The sequence below is a fragment of the Phyllostomus discolor genome, chromosome 9 (genome assembly GCF_004126475.2).
Source record: "Phyllostomus discolor isolate MPI-MPIP mPhyDis1 chromosome 9, mPhyDis1.pri.v3, whole genome shotgun sequence".
In the NCBI taxonomy this organism is placed as follows: domain Eukaryota; kingdom Metazoa; phylum Chordata; class Mammalia; order Chiroptera; family Phyllostomidae; genus Phyllostomus; species Phyllostomus discolor.
The window spans coordinates 30809918-30836164 of record NC_040911.2 but is presented as its reverse complement, the minus strand read 5'-3'; the positions used below and the strand labels follow the sequence as shown (position 1 = coordinate 30836164).

Sequence of the window (26247 nt, the reverse complement as noted above, 5' to 3'; positions counted from 1 at the left end):
ATCCTCACTCATCCCTGTGAACACACGCATCTGTTTTTAATGGCATTGTCACAAAAAGTCGGTAGTTCTCAGAAACAATGGCCTAAGAATTGTGTGTGCTTTATGTGCCCTATCTTCCCAGGAAGATACTGTTCTTGACCAATTTCAGTAACATACGTATTTGCTTTTCCTACAGCTCTGCATTTCTAGTCATACTTGCAGGTTTCTACATACTGTTTGAGGAGACTTTTGGGATTGAAGTTTATGGACAGTGGTCACAAAACAGCAAAACCAGCTACCTTAAAATCATTTAACTCCATGAGACGACTACAATTAGAGATGATTATTGGGCCTGATAGCAAATGTATCTCAACCTACCACAAGTGTAGGATTTTAAACTTGTTATATATTTGTTACATGCCCTATCATTTCAAAAGGTGAATGTAAAACCAGCCATTTCCAGTTCCAGTGACAAATCTTTCTCACAAATGAAACCATTCACAAAAGATGTGGGAAAAGGATGACTTTTTAAAAATAAGACACAAAAGATCACTCCTAATGGAGTATATAATTTTCTGTTTAAGCAAAGGAAACCATCTGTTTAATACATCTTGTAAATTTTGGAACAGAACACTGCATGCAAGACAAACAATGGGATAATAACATGTTTCAGATGCATCTGCACTTACTCTGGAAAAGATCTGTTAAAAATCATAGCTTTTAATTTTTTTCCACTTCAGAGCTTAAGAAATTCTAACTCATGGAGTACACATCAATTATTACAAAAACACATTTAATTTTATGAATATTTTTCCAGTTTGTATTTACTATATAGCAAGTTCACATATTTTCTAACACAGCAGTTTTAAAAAAATACAGGGTGAAACTCAATCTTCAAATGCTGGTTTTTTAAAAATACAGCATTTTTACATGAACTTTCAAAAGTAATTTTTGAACACCTTTATTTCTTTGTACCTTTAATATATAAAAATACTAGCATGTTTTGGTTAGCACAGACTTTGAGAAGTATATGCCCTAAAAACTCATATTAACTACATTTAAAAAATACTAACACTCCCTGACCAGTTAAAACGCTCCCTTATAGAGAAGACCTTGTTGGTTTTATGGGGGTATGTTCAGCTCTTAGTATAGTCCCTGAAAGATAGAAATGATTACTGAATCTACACGCCTATCTGTATCTACAGTAAACCACCATCTCACTGCTGCTACCATTCTCTACCTCCAGCAAAGCTCCAAGAAAACTCTCTAAATTAATAAAGATCTCTCCAACCCAACTGCTTCCAAAGACAGAAGATTTCTACTCATTTAATATTTAGGAAATGCCATCATAAAGCACTCCGAGAGACAACAGAAGACCAAAGCTGAAGTAGGGAGAGTTCAACCTCTGCTAAATAGTTAAAATTGCTTGAATGCATGCATTGTATTAGGACCCTTCATTTATATGGTTTGGTTTAACCTTACAAAAATTGGGGCAAAATTCTGAATTTTATAAATTTTAAAATAAAAAATTTAAATGGAAGCTCAGAGAAGCAATTTGACCAAAATCAAGGTGTAAGCATATTAAGCTTTCAACCCAGATTTCTGTAAATCCAAATCCCATGCCCTTAGCCACATAAACTATAACACATTACCTTGAACCAAATTTGTAACCATTTTTAGAACTAAGTCATAAAAAATTAACAAATGACATGCATTTATAAAATAAATAACAAATAAAATTAGAACAAATTATTTTCTTTTTTTAAAAAATGCACTCACCTGCCCTGCTTTACTAAACCGATGGCCTGCTAATATCATATGAAACGCATATTTTCTAACCATGGGACTCTTCATGTTTATAAAGCAATGTGCCGCCTGTTCCAAAAGAAGTGCACTTCGAAGATCAGAATCCTATTGAATGTTTAAAAAAAAAGGTTAGTTTCATAAAATTAAAAGTAAAAATATAATTGGTGGAAAACATTTACTTTCTTAAAATATATAACATATTCAATGTTTAACTTAGGGTATCTGAGGGCAGAGATCAAGAGGTTCCAATCTTAATGATTCTTTCTTCCAATAAGCACACTTTAAAAAAAATCCCTTCAAAAAATTCTCTACCATGAAATATATATTTTTTACTTTTCATAAAGCCAAATGTCTGGTTATGATATACACCATGTAAAAAAGTCTCTGAGGAAATGCAATCCCTTTTCAAATAACAATAAAGTATACAAACGGAGAATTTATTATAGGTATACTCATTAAACATAAACCAGAAAACAGAGCCCTGAAAGAAAATAGATTCACACCGATCTAATTTCTTCTGGAAACTGATCTGTGACATCCAATAGCACATTTCCATTCATCCAAGAAAAAAAGGAAAGATAAAACAGAATGTGTGTAAATTATAAACTAATTTAATCTATTTTATTCTATATAAAGCTGCACTGTATTTGAAAGGCATTCTCAATTTTTGCTTTAATTCAAGTGAGCCAAACAGATATTTCATTAAAAAGTCCAGAAGGCTTCCCCTCCAAAGATTATCACCTGTTATATTAATAAAGGGTACAACTCAAATTATTTCTACCTCAATTGATTCTGACAACAATGTCTACCAAAAGACACATACCGCATTTATATCCTTACCCACAAGGACAACCTTTCAATGGAAAAAGCTATCATTACTTTAAAAATAACTGAAAAAGTACTTAAGGATGCTGATCAAGTATCAACAACATTTTCACCAAAACTTTCTCTAGGTTTTTCAGCTATTCTCAAACTGAACTTACCATGCCCTTCCATGTGTTCTGCTGCCATTATTTTCCCCAGGGAAAGTTGAAAATAGAAAACATTGACTTTAAATGAAATAATTTCAACAGATTATAGTTACATCAAAAAGTGTTATAGATCATTATTATAACTATCTCTGTAGCAATCATAAAATATCAGAGCCGGAACAGATCTAAGGAAACACTCTAGAAAGCATTCAGTATAAATGGTAGATATTATCTATTTCAACTCCCTCATGACAGAAAGTAATAATCAGATAATTTTTCTGGTAACTAAGATCCAAAAGCTAGTTAAGTGGGAAAAATCAAGACTATACAATTAACAAGCAATTCTATAACAATTCATCAGATTTACTTGGGGGAGCTGGGGAGCTCTGCTTTTGCTTTTAATTTTTTAAAGAAGTGATTTTATGAAGATTTTATTTCCTTATTTTTAGAGAGAGGGGAAGAGAGGGAAGAAAAGAGGGAGAGAAACAACAACGCATAAGAGAAACATCAATTGGTTGCCTCCCACATGCCCTTCAACACAGGACCTGGCCTGCAAGCCAGGAACGTGCCCTGACCTGGAGGGAATCAAACCAATGACCTTTCAGTTTGCAGGATGATGCCCAACCCACTGAAGCACACCAATCAGGGCAACATCTTTATTTTATTTAGAAAATATTTTCTTTTTAAAAAGTTAACTACAGACACTTTTTCCCTTAAAAACTACATGTTTGAAGGGAAAAAAAGTGAACATCCTTCTTTCCCATCCCATGCTTCATCTGATTTGCCAGCTTAGTATATATTACATATATATACATATATATATGCATATAGTATATGCATATATTATCATGAGTGCTTATGTTAGTTTTTTAAGAATACATATACTTTTTAATGAATAAATGGTATCATACAAAGTAGTCTTTATTTTGCTTTTTAAACTTAGGATCACGGACATCTTTCCAAGACCTCTACATCTCTCATTTCTTTTAAAGCTACATGTATTCCATTATAAAATGTACCAGAATTTCTATAGTCTCCAATTAATACTGCTTCAAGCTTTTGTAACTACAAAAAACGTGCTTCAATGAACATCCTTCTAAACACATTTGAGTAATTATAAAAATATTTTTATTAGACAAATTTCTGGAAGTAGAACTTCTGAGTAATGAAAGCCATGTACATGCTTCAAATTCTAATTAATACAGCCAAACTGCTACAGAAAAATACTACCAATAAATATTGTCATCAACAGAGAATGCTATATGTATTTTTTCTACTCTACTCAGCCCAAGATCATTTTTTAAATCTTTACCTCTTTAATAAAAGAAAAAAAATGATTTTGTTTTTCAACATACATTTCTTTAGTAGTAAGCCTGTTCATCTTTTATTATGTTTTAAAAGTCTTTGTACTTTTTTTGTGAATTGCCTGTTTATACCCTTTTGTGAATGGGTTTTTGTGAGTATATGTTTTATAAGGACCCTTTGTACAATTAATCGATATCAGGACTTTGTCATATATTTGCACATATTATTTCCCAGTTTTGACATGAAAGAGTTTATTCTTTAGTAGTCAAGCATACTATCTTTGCTTTTATGACTTCAGGATACTGCATCACACTAGCAAAAGATGTTATCATTACTAGATTTTTTAAAAATGCTCCCCTGTATTTTCTTCTAGGCTTTTTTTTCAGATTTTATTTTTCACATTATAATTAATCCAGCTATAATTATTGTGTTGGCCAAGAAGTTTCGTTTTTTTTTTTTCTGTAAGAAGGCTCTAGCAGTACTTAGTTTTCTTTAACTTCATTTGAAACAATTTTGTTAGATTGCATTGTGTCATATCAACATGCATTTAAAAAATATTGGTGACTCTTTGTATAGCCATTTTAATATTCAAGATAGAAGACAATAAGCAACATTTTTGGCATATTATGCTTTATTATTTCAAGAAAGGTAAAAATACAGCTGAAACGCACAAAAAGATTTGTGCAGTGTATGGTGAAGGTGCTGTGACTCACCAAACATTTCGAAAGTGGTTTGAGAAGTTTTGTGCTGGAGATTTCCTTGCTGGATGATGCTTCACAGCCAGGTAGATGGGCTGAAGTTGACAGCGATCAAGTCATTAACTGAGAACAATCAACGTTATACTATGCAGGAGAGAGCCAACATAGTCAAATACCCAAATCAGTAAAGTTATTGTGAAAATGAAAAATGCATCTTTTACCCTGGCTGGTGTCAATTAGTGGATTGAGTGCTGTCCCACGAACTAAAAGGTCGCTGGTCAGATTCTCAGTCAAGGCAGAAGCCTGGGTTGCAGGCCAGGTGCCCATTTAGGGGCACGTGAGAGGCAACCTATCACCCTACCTCTTGCACATCAATGTTTCTCTCCCTCTCTTTCTGCCTCCTTTCCCCTCTCTCTAAAATAAACAAATAAACAAAAATAAAATATGTCTTTTATATTACAAAAAATAAACTAAGCAAACTTTTTGGCCAGTCCAATATATTATCATGCAAAGAGTAAGACAGGAATCCAACCCCAAACAATTAATTAGATGTCACAGTAGCATTCACTGAATTACCTAACACATCTCACTAAATTAAATGACACCTAATCACAAGTAGTATTTAAATTTTCATTCTATTACTTTATTCTGTCTATTCTTATCAGTGTAAACAGTTTTAATTTCTATACCCTTAGAATATATTTTAACATATAGAACAGGTACGTCCTCCTAATTACTTCATTTTGGAATTTTATTTAGACTTCTCAATGAAGTTTCACAATTTTCTTCTTTTAGTCCTATAAATTTCTTGTTTATTTCTAGCATGCATGTACACATAACACACAAACACACACATAGCATAAATATATAACTATACATATATATTTTTAAATTGCCAAGGAAGCTTCATTAAATTGCAGAACTCAGATGGGTAGCAATCCTGGACATTCCAATTAATATATAATGTAAGGAATATGCCATAGATATCTTTGATGGTGTGTGCAATCCAGTTTAAGAACCAGCATAGTAAGCCCTCAGCATTCTCAAACTTAACACTGAAGGACTGACCAATTCAGGAGACCTGGAAGTCCATGGTACATACTAATTTAGCTAAACCACAATCTGACTCTTGCACTCAGTAAAGTGTTGTCTGAGAAAGATCAATTTGCAGATCTGAATATCCTCCATTCATATCTCACTGCAACTTAGTTCTTTGTTAGTCACTGTCTATTATAGTGACACCTAAAGTGGAAAAAACATTGCTTTGAAACAACAAACAAAAAAAGCCCTGGGACATCAGGTAGAGGCACAGGTAAACGTGGCTTACCTCCTCACACAACTACATCAAAATTACAACTATAAAGTAACCATCACTCAGAAACATCAGAAATCGAGTTGAATGAAGTCTGACTACTACAGGATTAAAGAAACTATATCCATCCAGAGTGGTAGGAGGGGCGAAGACATGGAGAGGCTGAATTGGCTAATCCCAAACCCATGTGTTTTAGATAAAAGTTCAGAAGGGGTATCTCGGGAGTGAGGTGTCCCAGCCCCACAGCAGATCCCCCAGCCCAGGGTTCCCATGCCAGGAAGATAAGTTCCCATAACTTCTGGCTGCAAAAACCAGTGGGGAATGAGATGGGTAGAAGAAACTGCTAGACTCCCAAGAACCTCTTCAAGAGGTTCCTCTTCAAGAACTTACACACAGACTTACTCAGACTCACTCCCTCTGAGCTCCAGCACTGGGGTAGGAGCTTGAAAGGGACCAGAGGCATACAGGCATGAAGTGTCTGACATCAAGGAGAGAGGTGGGGGACAGCTTTCCCCAGACAGAAAGGCAGGTAGAGGCCACTATTACTTTGCTTAATCTTCCCCTCACAGGGTCAAAGAGCCCGCAGATAGGTGCCATTGTCTGACCGTTTCCCCCCCGCCCCACCGCCGGAGATCACCAGAGGCTCTGCCCCACCCAACTGACGCCCACCCAAACTGTTAACAGTGACTTTTCCGTAAGAATGGCCAGTGTTGGCACATGCTTTGCAACCTCCTAAATCCTCTCAAACAAGCAGCAACTGGCCTCATCCGCCTCATCCGCCTCCTCAAGCCCCCAACCCCTGTACAAGTCCCCAGGACTGACACTAGCAGTAGCTAGCTTATATTCACAGCTTGGCTTTGCCTGGGAACCTCCAAACCCAGCACAAGCAACAGCCATCTGCATATGGCTTTGTAGCTCATGCAGGGTGGCCCTAGTCAGAACACAGGTGAGGGTTGACTTTGGCCTGTATCACCCAGGAAACCCCACAGCCTGTGCACCAAGCACAGAACTACGGACAATGTTAGAGCACCACCACCATGCCCCTACACAGCTGATCCTACACAGAGAACAGAAGTTGGTGGTCAGCAGTCACAGCCAGTCCTTGCAGCTGACTGGCCTGGTTAAATCCCTCCCATTGACCTGCCAACAGCAATCAAGGCTTAACTACAAGAGGAGGGTGTACTCAGCCCACATGGATGGCATACCTCAAGTACTTAGCTTGGATGCCAGGGGAGGCTGTGCCACTGGACCCTAAAGGACAGCTACTACATTAGGCCATGCTACCAAGACAGGGAGGCTGCTAAAATGAGGAGACAAAGAAACGGCTCAAATAGAAGAACAGATCAAAACTCCAGAAAAAGAACTAAACAAAATGGAGATAAGCAATCTATCAGATATAGAGTTCAAAACCCTGGTTATTAGGATGTTGAAGGAACTTAGGGAGGACCTCAACAGCATAAAAAAGACCCCATTAAAAACAAAGGATACACTTAATAAAATAAAAGACAATTTACAGGGAAACAACATTAGGGTTGATGAACGTGACAATCAAATCAATGATTTGGAACATAAGGAACCAAAAAACAACCACGCAGAACAAGAAGAAAACAGAATCTAATAAAATGAGCATATACAGCCTCTGGGACAATTTCAAGCATTCCAACATTTGCATCACAGTGGTGCCAGAAGGAGAAGAGAAAGAGCAAGAAACTGAAAAATCTACTTGAAAAAATAATGAAAGAAAACTTCCCTAATTTGGTGAAGCAAACAGACATGCAAGTTCAGGAAGCACAGAGTCCCAGACAAGATGGATGCAAAGAGATCCCCTCTAAGACACATCATGATTAAAATGCCAAAGGTTAAAGATAAAGAGAGAATCTCAAAAGTAGCAAGAGAAAAGCAGTCAGTTACCTATAAAGGAAGTCCCATAAGACTGTCAGATGATTTCTCAAAAGAAACTTTGCAGGGTAGAAGGGATTGGCAAGAAATACTCAAAGTCATAAAAAGCAGGGACCTAGAGCCAAGATTGCTCTATCCAGCACAGCTATCATTTAGATTGAAGGACAGATAAAGAGCTTCCCAGACAAGAAAAAACTAAAGGAGTTTACCATCAACAAACCACTATTATATGAAAACTTTTTAAAGGGATTTATTTAAGAAAAAGAAGATCAAAACTCTGGAAAATAAAATAGCAATAAATACATATCTATTGACAACTGAATCTAAACAACAAACTAAGCAAACGAGAAGAACTGAGACTAAATTATGGATACAGAGAGCATTTTGATGGTTGCCAGATGGGAGGAGGATGTGGAGGACAGGATAAAGAGGTGAGGGGATTAAGAAGTAAAAATAGGTAGTTACAGAAAAGGGGATGTCAAGTACAGTACAGAAAATGGACTAGCTGAAGAACTTATACCCATGACCCATGGACATGAATAAAGGTGTGGGTATTGCCTGAGGGAGTCCAGTGGTGCTAGATGGAGGGGGAAAAATTGGGACAACTGTAATGTCATAATCAATAAACTATAATTTTAAAAAATAGAAAGAGAAAATACCATAGTGAAGAACCTAATGTCACAGAAAAAGAAAAAAGGCCTTGAAAAGAATGACAATTGCCATCAGTGCTGATAAAAGAATAGTAAAAGAATTTCACAGTGATAGTTTTATCCAGAAAGCAGAAGCTATAAAATTTTCTTTTCTGGTGGTTCATATCTATGCTATGACAAGTCTATTATATACACTCTATAAGGAACTAAGAAAAAACATGTGATACCACTTTAACAAGAACTCCGGCCTAAGAACTTTGCCCACAACCAAGAGATAATTTTAACAAAAGCTGAAAAGGCAAACATTATCTTAAATTACGAGGATAAACATGGGGGGGATCATCTAAACTAGCGGCTTCAATAAACACAGCTGATAAAGGTACCAGTTGCACAAACTTAACTAAATAAAATCTCAAGGGTAGCTGTAAGATTTTTTTGCTTTGCACAATTGTGAGATAAACAGGAATGGTGATAAGCTGATCAATTTAAGATGAGAACAGTTTCTCCCAAGCTGAAGAAATTTATAAAAATTGCTGCCATTACTATACCTGAGAACTGATTTAATGTATTTAAATGAAGAAACAAACCAAAAGGGCTACAGGACAAGAATAAATGTTCAACACAGAAACAGAGACACAAATAGAGGAAAAGTATCTTGTCTTAAACATCAAATGCAAACATACTATCCTATGTGGTGGTGAATGTGGCATGCTTTGTCATTATGGTGGCATTGCTCTGCCATGCTAAGAATCCCAGGGCACAGCATAAGATTCACTTGCCCATAAACTTGCAGTCCAAAATACAAAGCCAAAGTACAAGTCTTTTCACCCAGGCCTCAGAGCTTTCTTTTGCTATAATGGTGTTAGCAAAAATTTAGGAAACAATTCATGAATGTCAAAGATATGTAACTCAGTACCCTGTTCACAAGACGAAGTGAACTTTCCATGATATTATATAGCCTTTCTAGTTAATAATATTCATACAATAAATACAAATTATAAGTTAAAATTTAACATAATTTTATATACGTTATGCCTAGAAATCTTCACGTTCAAGTTATTACAAAGATATATCTGAAAGGTATAGCAGAAAAGGCCAGAGAATCACTATTTCTAAGGAAACCGATTCCACACATAGCCCCAAAGCAGTAAATAAGAATGATAAATTTGCTAGAATTTCATGACAAATCATTCAGGTTTGAAAAAGAAAGGTGAAAACAAAGAGTTGAAAAGAAAAAAAAACAATGACAAAAAATAACAAGGTTAAAATGCAGACAGAAGAATTTGCTCTTAAGAAACTTTTTTATTCAAGCTCCTAAACCATAAATTCCTTTACATTCACTGATAATCCCTAGGATGAAAAACACAGCAACATATTCAGACCCAAATTAAGATTACTTATTATAATACAGACCACCAACACACCCAAGAGCCTACATTCAGCTCTATCAAATAGTTTATGTTTGGCAACTGTTCGTAGAGGTCAGTGTTCATGCAACATCAATTATTAAACATTGTATTGGCATCTATTAACCTAATTAGTTATATCTTACAGAAACCTTTTTAGAATAATTAATGCTTCAGTTCAAAAAACATTTGTAAACCATATACCATGTGACAAGCCCAGTGTTAGGCACTACGGATAAAAGTATAGATGGCTACACAGTCCTCTACTCTCCAAAGCTAACTGCTTAAATGTAATTCCCAATCTAATATGACAAGTCAAGTCTTACAGCATTATATGAGAGGGCATGACAGAGACACTTAGGATAACCTGGTGTATTGCGGATGACTATATGAAGGACCTAACTGATATCAGGACTAGTAAATTAGGTGAAGAAAGAGGGAAAAGACCAGGAGAAGGACATAAAGGACATGAACCAGGACAGTAGCAGAAAGGATTTTTTTTAAAAAAAGAGAGAAGTATAATATTTGGAGATATAAAAAGAATACATATTTAAAAAGTTCACCAGCACCCTCCAATTGTGTTACTGACAGGTAAGAGAATATGGGAGCATTCAACTAGTTTCTGCCCTGTTCAAATGAGGAGCTGGGTGGTTATGACAATTTGATATCACAATCGATAAAGGTAAGAAAGCTAATGAAGTTAGTAACTGATATGTCAACTTTAAGGTGCACTAGAAACACCCAAGTTGGTAGTCTAAAAGGCAGTCAGCCATACAAATCTAAAACTCAGGAGAAGTCAGGGCCGGAGACAGATCTGAAAATCATGACTGTGAACAAATCACCCCCCAAAAATGTATAGAGTGAAAAGTACAGAGTGATCCAAGGACTGAAACCATAGTGCACACTGCATTAATATTTAAGGGGCAAAGAGAAGAGGGGTTTGATTGTGTTCTTTTGTTCTTAAGCCTTCATCTAAAAATGTGTCTTTAACCATACTTTAAAGCAACTACAACCATTCTTTACAAGCTTGTATACGCAATGCAACTTAATAATGCATTATAAACCTTTAATAACTATAAATGGACTGCTTTTTCTCCCTTTTTAAATATTCATAATATAGATTTTTTTAAATCCTTAGGTGATTTTTTTAAGTTCATACTAGTGAAATAAGATTAAAAGTTCCTGAGTGATTACTCTTTTTAAGTATCAATTTTACATTAGGAATGATACACATGCTTATTACTTTAAATACTGTTATGCATAGGTCAGAACCTAATTCACAGAAGATGTACAACATGTGTTTGTGGTTAATAATGATGTACTCTTAAATCTGTAAATAAAATAAAATCAGTTTATAAAACATTGCATTTAAAATTAATTTCAACAAATAACTAAAATAGCCACGTTATAAATTCTGAGATTCTCCTCTAATTTTGTTTTGCACACCCTCTCAAAAAAAAAAAAAAAAAAAAAGGAAACACTTTATAAAAATTATGAAGTAACACTAATTAAAACAAATACTACACAGTTTCAGTACCTCACTGGTCAGCCGTATTAGAAGAGCTGCAGCCTCTGAATATTTGCTTTGGCTTTTTAAGATTTCAGCACTAAGCAATACACATCTTTCAGCCAATACCATATTCCTAAAAAAATAAAATAAGACAAGAAAAATATAATTAGCACCACAATATTATCTTAATACATCATAGTAACCATCTGTTCAACAGAAGTTTTCAATTCTAATTTTCAAGTAAAAAGAAATCCATGTTCCTGTTTTCCATTTACCAAAAAGGTTAAAAAAAAGAACTCCTAAGAATTGTCATTACTCATCAGAACATTTTATCATGTAATTTTGTGGTAAAAATACAATATAAAAAAGCTAAAACTTAACTAGGGTGTCTAAACCACCAGCTATTTACCAAATAAAACTTGCTCTGAACAGAAATTAATACAAACATTCCACTCATATTTCTTCTTCCTTATTGAAAACTCTTGGTTATAAGGGTTTACAGGAACAATTATAAAGGACATATGGACAATAACAAAGGGGGGTGGAAATGGGGGAGGGAGGAAGGGGGGGCTGGGGTGGTCAGGAGGGGTGAGGAAAGAAGGCAGAAAACTGTACTTGAACAACAATAAAAAAATGAAAAGAAAAAGAAAAAGAAAACTCTTGGTTATGTGTGTTTCATTTTATTGGCTGGTTTGTAGAAATATTTAGACTTTTTTTCCTCCAGTAGTACCACTGAGAAGTTTCAATTACAGATAACATGAGGCCAGTGTCACCTGATTGATTCCTGAGCAAAATCTTTGTGAAAACACAATCTCAATTTTTCTCTGTGGACTACTACCATCAGTAATCTACAGCTGGATTATTCATTCTTGAAAATAATAAATATAAATGAAAATAATCTTACCGTGAAATTACAAGATGGAACCCTTTTTTTGAGAAATAGCAGCAAAGTTCTTCTCTTTTTACTTTCTAATCCTTACATAAAAACACCCCTTGATCTTAAAATTACAACCAAAAATTACTAACCTGAAGGCCATTCTGAAGAGTGGTATTTTTAAAACAGAATTTACTAATTTCAAAAATTACAAAAAATATTGTAGATTCTACCATAAACTTTCTACAAAACATGGTTTTCTTAGAGAGTTATTTGTGAATTAACTAAGAATGTATTAATGAACACAAAAGACTAACTCCTACTCACATATAATATGCTCAAATATGCCTCAGTTGTAAATCTTAACACTATCATTCCACTTACTGTATTTTGCTGTGTATAATGTGCACCCATGTTTTTGGCCAAAACTTTCAGGAAAAAAACTTTGGTTTTAATTTTTTAATTCAGATTTTTATTTATTTATATTTGGATACATGTTTTTGTATTATAAAGGAATTTTAGCATTTATTTTTTAACATATATGGTACAAGAAATTTTATGTGACAAATAATTACAAAACACAAGAACAAATAGAAAGTACTTCAGGTACTACCCATGTATAATGTGCACCCTTTTTTTCCCCTCAAAAATTTGGGCAAAAAACTGCACATTATACACAGTAAAATATGGTATTTATGTTTGATTCTGCATCCATTTCTCCATGTAGTCAGTTATTAAGTCACAAGGCTACCAAGTCCAGGACTTCAATAATCTGTTAATTCAAGCAACATTTTAAAAAATCATTTGTGTGAGACAGTGGAAATGCTGAGGATTCAAGAGTATCTATGACATAACCCCTATATAAAAGCACAGAATAAATAGGACCTCTCATCAGTTAAAAAGTGGAACCTGGTATATGAAGTAAGCATTGCAAAAGTACTATTATATTCCTGTATTTTAAGAAAATTGATTTACATCTTAGTATTTCTGAAACAGAGAGCTTCTTAAAATTGACATATATAATTAATGTAGTGTTTCTAGTTATCCTAAAATACCTATTAAATTCATGATACATTTTACCAATTATGGTAACTTGAAATGAAGATTATTAGGTAAATGCATAATAGTAAGTGTATATTTAGACATAAATATAGTCTGTTGTGGACAAGAGGACTAGATTGGACTGCCAAGGCTATTTTGGCTGTCTGGGTCATAAGGTATTATCCTTTTTCTTCTGCATCATTCCACAAGCATCTCTCCAAATGCTCTGTGCATTCCCAATTAAGAACATGCAAGAAAAAAAAAAAAAAGAACATGCCTGGGTTGCGGGCTGGGCACCCTGTGGGGGGCACATGAGAGGCAACCACACATTGATGTTTCTCTCCCTTTTTCTCCCTCTCTTCCCTTCTTTAAAAAAATAAATAAAATCTTAGAAAAATAGTAGTACCCACCATTTTATAGGCTTAAAATTAAATGAGCATGTAAATTACTCTGGCATAGTGGCAAATGCTGAACATTCAATAAAAATTAATTACTATTAGTGTTGTGCCATAAACATAACATCATGACTAATACTACTTACATTTGGACATTATAAAGGACAAAACTGCAACTCATCTTCCAACCCATGCTTGCTACATAGAAAAGTCAGATTAATCTTCCCGAAAAGCAACTTTTATTATGTCAAGACTGCACTGAAATATTCAGTAACTCCCCATTTACTACTACATAACTCTTAAGTACAGCTTAAAAAAAAAAAAATAAGAGTGTTAAGGATCCTCACACTGATTTCTTTCAAACCATCTATCCGAATTTACCACTCAACACTGTTCATATTCTCAAACCTGCAACCTAGCCAAGGGCTCTATTCCCTTTCTTTAGCGAGGCTGCATCCAAACCATTCTTTTTTCCAATCACAGTTTCTGAATTGCCTTTAATGCCTATCAAATCCCAACCATCTCTCTTTCCAGGTCTATTCTCTAAACATACCGTGAAACTTCCTGACTACTTCTGGACCAGTTCATAGTCTCATTATAGGTAATAGGTTCTAACAGAACTCACTATGTGCACAAAACACTTCTCATTTTCTTGTCTGGACTATTATTTAACTGTTTGTATTTTGCCTTATTTAGAAATGAAAGTTCAAAATGACTAACTCCTGGCTTAGTCATTTAACACTCCAGTGTTAAGGTTAGATGTTCCCACAATACAAATCACCTTCAATATAACATGTAGTCTCAACATTACATATAACAAATTCCTAACCACAAATCAAACAAAATAGGAAAAGACAATGTAGTAAAACACTAGTTTTAAAAGATTACCTCATTTTGTCTCTGACTATATTAACCTGATTTAGGAGCTTGTAAGAAAAACAAAGAACCATTTATATCCAGGAACAATATAAATGCCAAATTTCCTTCTAAGTGGAAAGAACATAAATTTTCTAGTCACCTACTTGCAGATATCCCTGTATGTCTGGATTGCTGTATCCATGTAATGTGCAGGGTATGGCCTAGGTGCACCCGGCTGAAGAAATGCTGACACTGCTGCCATTTCCTAAAGGAAAAGATATTACTTATACTATTTCAAAAGGAGAGAAATATTCTTGTGGTTTTGCATTCAGAAAACCTAAAAAATGCAATGACATTTGCTGGGATTTTTTTTTATACATGTACATATATACTATATACAGACTTAAAAGACATTTATATACTTTTAATTTTTAAATTCTCTAGTCAAATTCCAAAGTCTGTCATTCAGTATTTAAATAAGATTTTCAAGAAGCCCTAGTAAACACTTTGAGTTAGAGCATATATAGCTACCAAGTAAGCCTGGCTTAAGATTTCTGCTACCACCTCCTCACTGTTATTCCTATTCCTCAGTGAGTAGAAAACAGACCAATGATAGGAACATACAGAGAGAGACAAAATAAAGTACATCTCTTTCCCATTGTTGCCATCGAAATATGAAAACAAAGTTCACAATAGCTTGCACTATACACATTTTCAATTATTTTCACACTCTAGTTTATACCCTATACCATAACAAAAGACACGAAATCCATTTCTTAGACCAATATTACTGTCAACTTCCTGGGTCTTTTTATTTCATCTTCAAAACCCATCTTCTTGTCAAAGTCTGTAACTTTAGTTAATAATTTAAATAATATGCAATGGTACTAAAAGACCTAGAAAAGAAGACTAAAATACAGGTTTGGTTTTCTTAGTAAAATATCCTATGTCCATACTTGCACTCTCATACAACCAAGTTTTAATGAAAATTTGAGAACTAAATGAAATCTTCATAAATTAAGAGAAAAAACTATTAATGACAATCTACTTTTAGGATGAATAAATATATTTCTCTACATTTTTTAAAACACACATGCAAAAACGTGTTTTATAAAAATAATAATTTAAAAAAATAATTTAAAAAATAGATAATTAAAAAATAATTTAATTATCTAAAATTGGGATATATTTAAAGCCGTTAACCTGATACACTGAGAGTTTCCGAGTACCTCTGTATCCTCAGCACCCCACAGTATGTGCTCCCAAACTTACTGAACAAACCTAACGAAACTTGTGTCATACCCATGTGACAAAATATTCTATACCTGAAACACATTTTCTTAACTGGTTTAATATTTTAAAATACATAATAAATTTACATATGTTCTATATGGCATAAAAATAGATATATTGATTATGTAGCATAATACTACACAGGGTGAGGCAAAAGTGGGTTTAGAGTTGTTTGTATGGAACAAACACAATAATTAATAAAGACAGTAAAAGAATATATTGTGTTTCATAAACTCACAACTGTAAACCTACTTTTGCTCCACCCTGTATTACACAAAAAATACATATTTACTATTTATGCATTTGTGTTCTGGTTACAAAGATAGAGATGTTACTTTCCCCCAAGGCCTATTATTTTAGGGCAGCCATTACAGACTAAAAGGATTTTCTCATGTGCATATATTATAACAGATATGTCTTTATTTTCCAGTGCTAAACTATTCTCTCTCATAGAGCTGCTACTATTATTTTCCTCTAAATGGCTTAAATGCAATATTTATCATACTGTAGATAAAAATGAAAAAGCCTAAGTGCCATAAAATCATAGAAATTTTTTTGCCATACTTTTAGAAGATTTTACCTATATACAAACATTCAATTTGTAGGTATATTATGTAAAATTTAATGATTGTAGAGGTACACTTATGTTATAAGGTATTAATGAAATAACATTACGTATGTGTGATTTCATATTATCTTACATTTGATAACTATAGTGAAAGACCAGAGAATGTCTAAACAGGGATAGTTCATATAATTTTTCAAACACTTGAATACAACATATTTTCCGTTCCTGAACAAGACAGTTAAAAGGTTAGTTCACAACCATACTTGAGCCACAATAAAAAAAAAGTTTAAAAAAAATTTTTTAAGTTAGTTGACTTTTTCATTGAAAATATAGAAAAGAGTAATATAATTTTGCTATTTTAGCTTCACATTTTTAAGCTACCCATTTTAGTTGTATATATACACACAGTGTTAAAAAATGCAAACAGAGCAATCAAGCAAATCAAGCATAACCACACAACGGAGTAGAGTTCTTACACATTTTGTTCTTCACACCTCTGTTTATAAGCTTACACGTTTTAAAAAAGATTAAGTGAAAAGTTACAGTGCTAGTTTTACTTTTTTCTAAGCACAGAAAGCAGATTATACATATATTTACAATTTTTCACAAGTACTGAAAGATTATTATCAACAAGTATAGAAAATTCCGAGTGTTTACATATCAATTACAAAAACTAACATAGCCAATTCTTACAGTTTATTATTTACAAAATGGCTTGCTAAGCACCTTACATGCCTTCTGCCTTCTCTAATCCTATGCCATTAAGATTCACATTTAACAGACAAGAAAACTGAAGCTCAGAAATATTAAGTAATTTGCATTAAGAGAACAGTCTATCTTATACCATAGTACATGTTCTTAACCAATATATAGTCTTGCATCAGGAAAAAAACAAAACATTTCAAACAAATTTAAAATATTTTTCAATCTTAGCTGGTGTGGCTCATTGAACTGAGCACCGCCCTGTGAACCAAAAGGTCACCAGCTCGATTCTGGGTGGGACACATGCCAGGGTTGTGGTCCAAGTCCCTAGCTTAGACATGTGAGAGACAACCAATGGTTTCTCTCACATACTGATGTTTCCCTCCTTCTCTTTCCCCTTCCCTTCCCCCCTCTCTAAAATAAATAAATAAAATATTTTTAAAAAAATAAATGATCAGATTAAAAAATATAATAAAAGACTTTTCAAGAGGTTAAAAGCATCTTCTAAAAAACACTTTACATTTTGAATATAGTCATTGAAATTCAAATTAAATTTTGAAAACACAAAAATTAGAAGGTACTAATCAAAACTGAGAAATCAACACTCACACATTACCATGTTTAAATGCACTAGTTTGAGGAAAACCCATCAATTCAGCTATCCTAATTCGAAACCTATAAAGCACCGTGTGCTCGATGAGTACAATTTTATCTGTAGGTATTTTGTTTGCCATTTCATAAAGAGAAATTTCTATATCATGTTATGATAGCAGAAATAAATTATAATATATAGAATACCGACCAAGGCACCAGCTGCATAAAGCATTGCTTGATCATTAAGAAAATCCTTCTTTGCAGTATGATAACAACTGTAAGCCAGATCATAATGCTGCACCAAGAAACATAAGTCAGCCATTTTCCTGATTTGAAGCTCCGGTGCTTCTGGTGGATACCTATAAACACAGCATAAGTTAAGAAAGGAATTTGTAATTTATGAACCCTACGCTGTTATATATTATAAAATGTTCAACAGCTGCTTAACTGCCCAGAACATGAGGAAAACTGATCCTGTTTTACAAAAATTCTACCTCCAAGGAGATGTCCCAAAAGATATCTGGGGAAATATAGTTATATCTTTATTTATATAATTTATATATCTATACTGAGAACTTCTCAATAACGGGCAAGCATTTTCTCTATGGTCAAATTATGAAGTAAATGATTCATTCCACTTTTATATATAACCAGGAAAAACAAAATGAGTTACTTTTCCTTTCCCTTAAATGAGGATTTTATATTAAAGAAAATTTTCTAAATATAGGGTATCTTAGAATCACAAGACCCCAAGTTTACAATAGAAGAGTCATCAATGAACACCTAATCTAACTCCATCAATTTACAAATAGGGGAACAGAACCAAGTAAAGTGACTTTTCTGGTTATTTTCTTTATTTATGAATATCAAATTACTTAAATTATTTTAATTAACATAATTTACCTATAGTCACCATTCTTATCTGCCTGAGTTTTGACAATATGAAAGTAAGAAACTGAAGAAATAGTCATTTTTTACAGGACATCAAAGAGTCAAACACTAGTCAGAGTTAAGCACAGGAAGAAAAAGATATTTCACTCACAGCAATCCAGATGTATTTTTCAACTCATTAATGCTCTTCTCTGGAACTTTACTGCCACTAAACCATTTTTTAGTTGCAGAAAATAGAGATCGACTCAAACCTTTTCTTGATATTAGCTAAAAGATGAAATGTTGACAAATGTGAGAATTTAATATTTTTCTTTTACATACAAAAGAAAAAATTCTAAGTAAAAAGCTTTAATGGTGAGCAAATGCTCATTTTAACAACATTGTTTTTTAAAAAAAAACTGTCCAATATGCTTGCAAAATTCCCAATGAAAATGAATAAACCTCGTTTAAGATTTAATAGAATTTCATTAGATAGTAATGTTAGTAAATTCTAACACTGGTCTAATCTTTTTTAAATACTTCTAATACTTTAAATATCTTATACTACTATATTCTCAAGTTTACTATTTACTGGTTTTAAAAATACTAATCTAAAAAATTAAATCTTACCTGATCATTTAATTGCCGAATTGTTTTCTCTATATGTGGCAAAAGGCCCCGAAATGTGAATTCTTGTATAAACTGTCGAATTCTATCATGATCAGTGAGGGTTAAACATGCACCATGAATTATTCCAGTATTTGCCTTCTTTGTGTCATGTAATGATGAAGCAGACTTTACACGATCTGAGCCATCGATGCTGTTAGAAGGGTCACTGGATGAGTCCAACTGAAGTGGGTGAGCTCTAAAGTTATTTGGTAAGCCATCTACTGAAAAAACAGATCTTTCTTTTACTCTCAGAATGTGACAATATTATTATTAAAGGAAAAAAGAATGTTGGAATCCTGTATTTTTCTGTATATCTATATCATAGATGTCTATGATACAATAACATTAATCATTTCCCCTTTAAAATTACAGGTCTTGGGCACTGGCTGGTGTGACTCAGTGGATTGAACACTGGCCTGCAAACAAAAGGGTCATGGGTTCAATTCCCAAACAGGGCACATGCCTGGGTTGTCAGCCAAGTCCCCAGTAGGGGGAGCGTGAGAGGCAACCACATGCTAAGGCTTCTTTCCCTTCCTTTCTCCCGCCTTCCCCTCTGTCTAAAAAATAAGAATCTTAAAAAGATTAAAAACTACAGGCCTTGGGTTAACACTTGTTACACATAACAGAAATTTTAAAATTCATGTACACAAATCAAAAACAATTTAATATAAAGAATTACTTTCAAATAGCTCAAATAGGCAATTAGAAAAATTAAAATAAAAATTTCTAAAGCTACCCCTACTACTGAAACCATAATTTAAAATACAAAAATAAAATGTGAATTTTGGAAATAATCATGCTGCACATCCTCTCTTCTCTTGCTTAATACAAAAGAATTTTTAAGTGTTTTACTCATACAAAACAAATTTTAAGTGTCAAATAAAGCTAACTTCATTTTCTTATGAAAATTTCTCCCATCTTTAATCTATAAAGTTTAGCATGCTTTGACAACAGTGCATATTTTCAATCAAAAGAGAAATGTGAAGAAAATATATCAAGACCTTTGACTTCATTATCTAATCCATCCAATGAAAGCAAGTTACTATCAGAATTCTTATTTGAAGTTACAGTACAAGGGCCATCTTCATATGATTCCTATCAAAATAAAATAAAAGGCATTAAGCACTTATATTTAATCATGTTTAAGATAACACTAAATCCATCAACAAGTATGGTTGCTCTGCTAACTGTCCATCTCATTTATCTGCTTCAACAAGACCCTTTTCTTCCAATCCCCAGATTCTTAACATTTTCCATGTATCTTTTACTAGCACTTGAGTCTATACCTACTGTAATCTTAAATTCCCTTTCACATTCAATCTGCTCTAATTCTTCTGAATTCAAATTATCTCTAGCTCAGTTAAATCTGTTTATATGTCATAGCTAAAAGCCAGTCATGAATATGTGTACATGTGTCTAAGTAAGGAATAACAGCAAGAGGGATGGACTACTAGAGTCAAGCCAGGGCAAAAAAAAGAAAGATGGTATGGAATCTCCTGGTCATGAAGCCAGTGTTAATACATTAGAGCGCATACTGAATATATCAGAATGTTTTGGAAAAATATCCAATGCAATGTTTATTTGTACAAAGGCACTGATTTTTCAGTCAACAAAGAAAACTAAAAATACCCAGACTTGTCCATGAGACCAGTAAGTATGAAGTATTATTCCAAGTACCATATGTTAAGGGAAATATATAAACTAGAACTTAGTAACAGAAAAGTGATCATGACAAGAAGTGGTCTGAAGCCATCATTTTAAAAATTTTTGAAAAAATTGGGTATATTTAGCCTGGAAAAAGAATCAAAGAAGACATGAGTACTATCCTCCTATATTTTAAGAGTTGTCTTAACAGAAAATTTATACAGTCCTCACAGGACTAATGAGTACAAACAAAGGGAGAAAATTTTTGGTTGATTCTCAAAGCTGTTCAAACATGGAAAGTGTCACCTGAGAAGGTACAGTATACTGTCACTAGATGAAGTTATTCATCGGTTCAAAGGAAATTAAACCATTATAAAGTAGCAGTTGGATTTGATAACCTTTCAACTATCCTCCAATGCTGGGCTTCTGGGTTATAAGCTATAGAATTGCTGATATCTGCAGTCTTCTGTTAAATGTTCTGAAACTGAACAATATGACTTATGTTGCCCTTCCCAACCTTAGATAGCTGGACTCTAAATTGAGCATTTTGATACTGTTCCTATTCTGAGTGTATTCTCATTTTAAAAATAGAGCCCCTTCACAAACAACTGGTTCTTTGTTTCTCAGACATTTCCCCCTATCATTATCTTAAAGGTCAATAATCATCTCAATATTAAAATGTCAGTAGAGCACTATATATGCTCTACTGATACATAAAGCAGAAAAATAAGGCAAATAGACTACTAAATATTTACAGAATATCAAGTTACATAAACTACATTATAATTGATATATTTTTAAACATCACATAAAGATACATAATATGGCTTAAATGTACAAAAAAATAAATATTATTTTCCATTTACTTAAGAAATGCTACCTCTAAACAAAAAGAGTCAACTCTTGATTATCTGAACTAATCTTAGGAACTTGTCATTTACTACTAAGTAGCACACAATGCTATCTTAAAAGTTTAACAGTGTGAAACCATACACCAACCCATTTCAGTCAACTGACAACAGTTAACATTAGTCTAGAACTCTAGATTAAGAAAATAAATTAGGAAGACACTTCCTTCCTGAAAATTGAGAAGGAAAGGAAATCAGAGGAAAGTTAGGTGCCTGGTTTCAGAAGCTGTAACCCCCCCCATGGCTAAGGCTGAGTAAAGGACCTTGGGACCATAAGCCACTAAGGAGACAAAGCTTATCTCCCTAGCAGGGACACCACCTCTAACCACTCTTACTTCACTCTGCTTGGCCCTGCAACGATGAATGGTTAGTCAGTGACAGGAAAGATTCCTCAAGGGAGGAATGACCTAAGACAGGCAGATCACGGGGAGGCCCCAGGGAAGGACGTAGGGGGCTATAGCAAAAGGGAGTGATAGCCCCTCAGCTTTGACATAGCCTGAGTCCTCACTCTGTCTGCAAGAACTCTCCTAATCTCTTGGCTGCCTTACTTCCCCTGCCTGACTTAAGCCTGAAACAATGCTGGAGGTGGGTGCGGCCCAGGGCAGGAACAGGGGGTTCCCTGGGGCGATCAGGCCTAAGAAAGAATGCATAAAATCCTGTGAATCCTGCTTTGCTAAGAATGTCCTCAAGACATTCTTGAGGGTCTGTCCTTATCAGACCCTTTTCTGATAAGGGTCCAAGCATGAAATGAGTTTGTTCCCCAAAGTTTTATAGCCCTTTAGCTAACTGACCCTGACTCAGAATCAGCCCTCATAGTTCTCTGAATGTTATCTATTGTTTGATCCTTACTGCCTGACAATGACTGATGAGCTTTAACTGTATTCCTGGGCAAATGGAACCCAATACAAGCCCACTGAGGAGTAGGCTCCTGGCCCTTCTCCTTCAAGAGATAGGCCACCTTTACTCCCCGAGCAGATCATGTCTTGGTAGACTTATTCTCATCTGTGGTGGGGGGTGAGGGGCTGTGTGGGTAGAGCTCCACCACAGTTATGGAAAAAAGCCCAGCCACCTAACAAGGTATGAGCTCCAAAAGGTGGCCATAAGAACAGCATTTTGAAAAAGAAAGAAGGCAACCCCAGAGCATGTGAATAATAAAGAACTGACTATAAGCTTTCATAATGAATGAAATGTACAAGTCAAAAATTCTAACCTCTACATGTCTAGTCAATTGAATTCAATTCTTAATATGTAATTCACTTTTCATCTTTTAAGAAAAAAGATCAATTAACACTGATATTATGTACCTGAAAGGAGTACATATAAGGATCATTAGTTAAAAACAGCTTTTGAACCACTGATTTAAGAGCTCACATGGTAAAGAATGAAAACCAGCCAGATTCCAAAATAAATATTATTGATTCTACTAGTTAAACCAAGACATAAAAAATTCTACAGTGATAACATTATATTATACAGCTTTTGTGGTTTGCTTCATTGTTGTTTTTTACATATACCTGGTTTTGAATACTATTTTTCTGAAGATACTGACTCCAAGGATCTGGTATCTGTTCATCTGATGCTCGATTCGACGTTCGAGAATTAATTTTAAGTAAATAGCAACCCTGAGTTCCATATTTCTGTTTCATTTCTTCATAAATGGATTCAGCTCTAAATTTTAAAATGAAAAAAAAAGTTTATAGTAAATGGGGGGCAGACCTTAGGCAATAAAAGATACTAATATAAAAATAATGCAAAAATTATCCCCCAAAAGGCAGAACAGAAAATTAGAATAACTTTAAAATGAAAACAAAGTTCATGATCTTAACTGAAATGTAGCTAGCTTGGATAAAGCAAGAGTTTCCAAAGTGTGTTTCATGGAATAAAATTTTGCAAGCTATTCCTATGTTATTCAAAAAGAGTTTTGGTGATCAAACTAGTATGGGGAATGTACAGTAAAGAAACTCAGTTTCTTTGCAGCAAACCATCACTGAGTCTTCCCTGTGCTACTGTGAACTATGAATTTCCAAAGAGCAGCTGCAAACTTATAAATCAGTAACTCTTTCAACTGTGAGGGTTTCAGGAAATATGACTGGGAAATTTTGTCTTGAAGAACAGACATTTTTCAAAAAACATAAGCACTAAAATAGAAAAGTGTAGGACCCAAAAACTTAGAAAACATTTTTCTCTGCCATTTTACCCTTCATTTAGCTTCCTCCAAAGAAACACAGTATGGAAGAAGTGAGAAAATTCAACAACAGCCACAGTATTTATTACATAAAATCCACCCGTTTTTCTTGCAAAATTTGTAATAGCTATACCTATGAGCTATATGTGTAACTAAAAGCATTTGATTTCTATTATTTAAATTAACTGAAGTTTCTAGTTGGTGGGAAGTAACATAATTCCAATTTATCAAATTCAAAACAGCCTAAGAAGCAAACAGTACAGTGTAATAGAAAATGCAATTTTGGTACTCAGAGCTAATCTAGTTTAAATAGGTACTTTTTAAATCAGCAATCTAGTGCAAAAAGAAAAACCTGTAAAATCTTATATTCAAAGTGCCAACACTATACAAATAACAAGCCTTGCACACAATTAAATCATATTACACGCTATAAAATGAAGGCTCAGTAAGTAAAATAGTTATGTATTTGTATAAACACAGATGAGTACGTACATATACATATGTATATACACTCAAGTACAATAAGCTAAACTTCTTATTTTACCAATGATACTGCTAAATGTATGAATCACTGACCTAATTAATACCTGAGTTACCAATTAACTATCTTAAAAGATACATAACATATTCAACTGATAAAAACTAATCTTAATAGCCAGTTCAAATTATTTTGTTATCCTACAGGCTACAGACTGTTTATGATTGCAAAGATTACTAAAGATTAGTAATCCTCAAAATAATTCTTTGATTTTATAGAGGAAAATTTATTAAAAAGATGGTTTGTGCTCAAAACCAAGGACAAGAGTTATTTAATTGTATATTGTAAATGTCACTAAGACATCAGAAAACTGTAAAACAGAAGATTAATTTGATTCACATCTTGAACCAAGAGTCAAAGTAAACTCTAAAGCCTTTTGGAATAGAACTGGTTTAATATTGTCTTATTTTACAAGAACTTATTTTTAAAGTAAGTTATTCACATACCCAAAGATAAAAGAACTACAGCAAATTATTAATAAAGAATAGTAAAGAGAACATAAAGAAATATTTGCATGTTTTTGTGGTGGTAGAAAACATCAAGGCTAAAATATAAAGTGACAAAAGAGTGAAAAGTGAAAAACGAAGAGCCTTTAAGGCTTTAAGCAACAGCCAGGAAGTGAAAAGTTAGAAGGAAAACTGGGAAAAAGTGAAAAAATAAGAAATAATTGTGTATAAAGTAAGAAATAACACCTTAGACCTATAGGTGTGAAGTGGCAAGCAGTTCTGTACAAAGACTGTACTAAAAGAGATTTATAGTGAAGGAAAAGTTTGGGTAAGCATTTGAAATCTAACATTAAGTGACTCAGCTGTTGAATATAACTCTGAAATAAAAGGTACAGTTAAATGTTTCATTAGCAAGTTTTTTTTGTTTTAAGATTTTATTTATTTAGAGAGGGAAGGGAGGGAGAGAGAGGAAGAGGAAAACACCAACATGCGGTTACTGGGGGCTATGGCCTGCAACCCAGGCATGTGCCTTGACTGCGAATCGAACCTGCGATGCTTTGGTTCACGGCCCGCGCTCAATCCACTGAGCTACGCCAGCCAGGGCTTCATTAGCAAGTTTTCACTTTCTGCTCTAGCTGGTGTGGCTCAGTGGACTGAGTACCGGCCTGTGAGCCACTGAGAGCCAAAAGTTCGCTGGTTCAATTACCAGTCAGGGCGCACACCTGGGTTGGGGGCCAGGCCCACCAGTTGGGGGCATGTGAAAGACCCCCCGACTCTCTTTCTTTTTCCCCCCTTTCTCCCTTTCTTCTCCTCTCCCTAAAAATAAATAAAATCTTTAAAATAAATAAAATTTTACTTTCTTAGACGAAAAGTGCATCAAAAATTTACATGCCCAAATTAAAGTTAAATCACTTAATTAAAAATGTTCTTAATTAAAATGGAAAGCTTACCTCTGTTCATCTCCTGCACTTACATCATGTAAAAGTACGTAATATTTAAGTGTATTTGGTATAAACCACTTGGGGTAGGTATAGTCACTGTTGTGCTGAATTCGATGCTGTTCTTGTGACAACTTTGAAAACTGTTCCACAGGGTCACCTTCGCTAGACGATGCTACCAACATACC

General features: G+C 34.0%; 1 protein-coding gene across 6 annotated transcripts in view; it reads right to left on the bottom strand.

Moving 5' to 3' along the window:
- The window catches only part of TRAPPC8 (trafficking protein particle complex 8), an 85416-nt gene that overhangs the window by 42127 nt on the left and 17042 nt on the right, over positions 1-26247 (bottom strand). Inside the window, exons 4-13 of one of the 6 annotated variants that reach the window (XM_028523664.2) lie at positions 26072-26246; positions 23467-23620; positions 20402-20495; positions 19362-19618; positions 18904-19019; positions 18070-18220; positions 14869-14969; positions 11564-11669; positions 2769-2786; positions 1759-1890 (exon numbers count right to left, since the gene is read on the bottom strand). In XM_028523664.2, coding sequence (XP_028379465.1) covers positions 1759-1890; positions 2769-2786; positions 11564-11669; positions 14869-14969; positions 18070-18220; positions 18904-19019; positions 19362-19618; positions 20402-20495; positions 23467-23620; positions 26072-26246 — 1304 coding nt within the window. Of the gene's footprint in view, positions 1-1758; positions 1891-2768; positions 2790-11563; positions 11670-14868; positions 14970-18069; positions 18221-18903; positions 19020-19361; positions 19622-20401; positions 20496-23466; positions 23621-26071; position 26247 lie in introns of all 6 variants that reach the window. The other 5 variants (XM_036009180.1, XM_036009181.1, XM_028523663.2 and 2 more) reach the window with 5 other exon arrangements.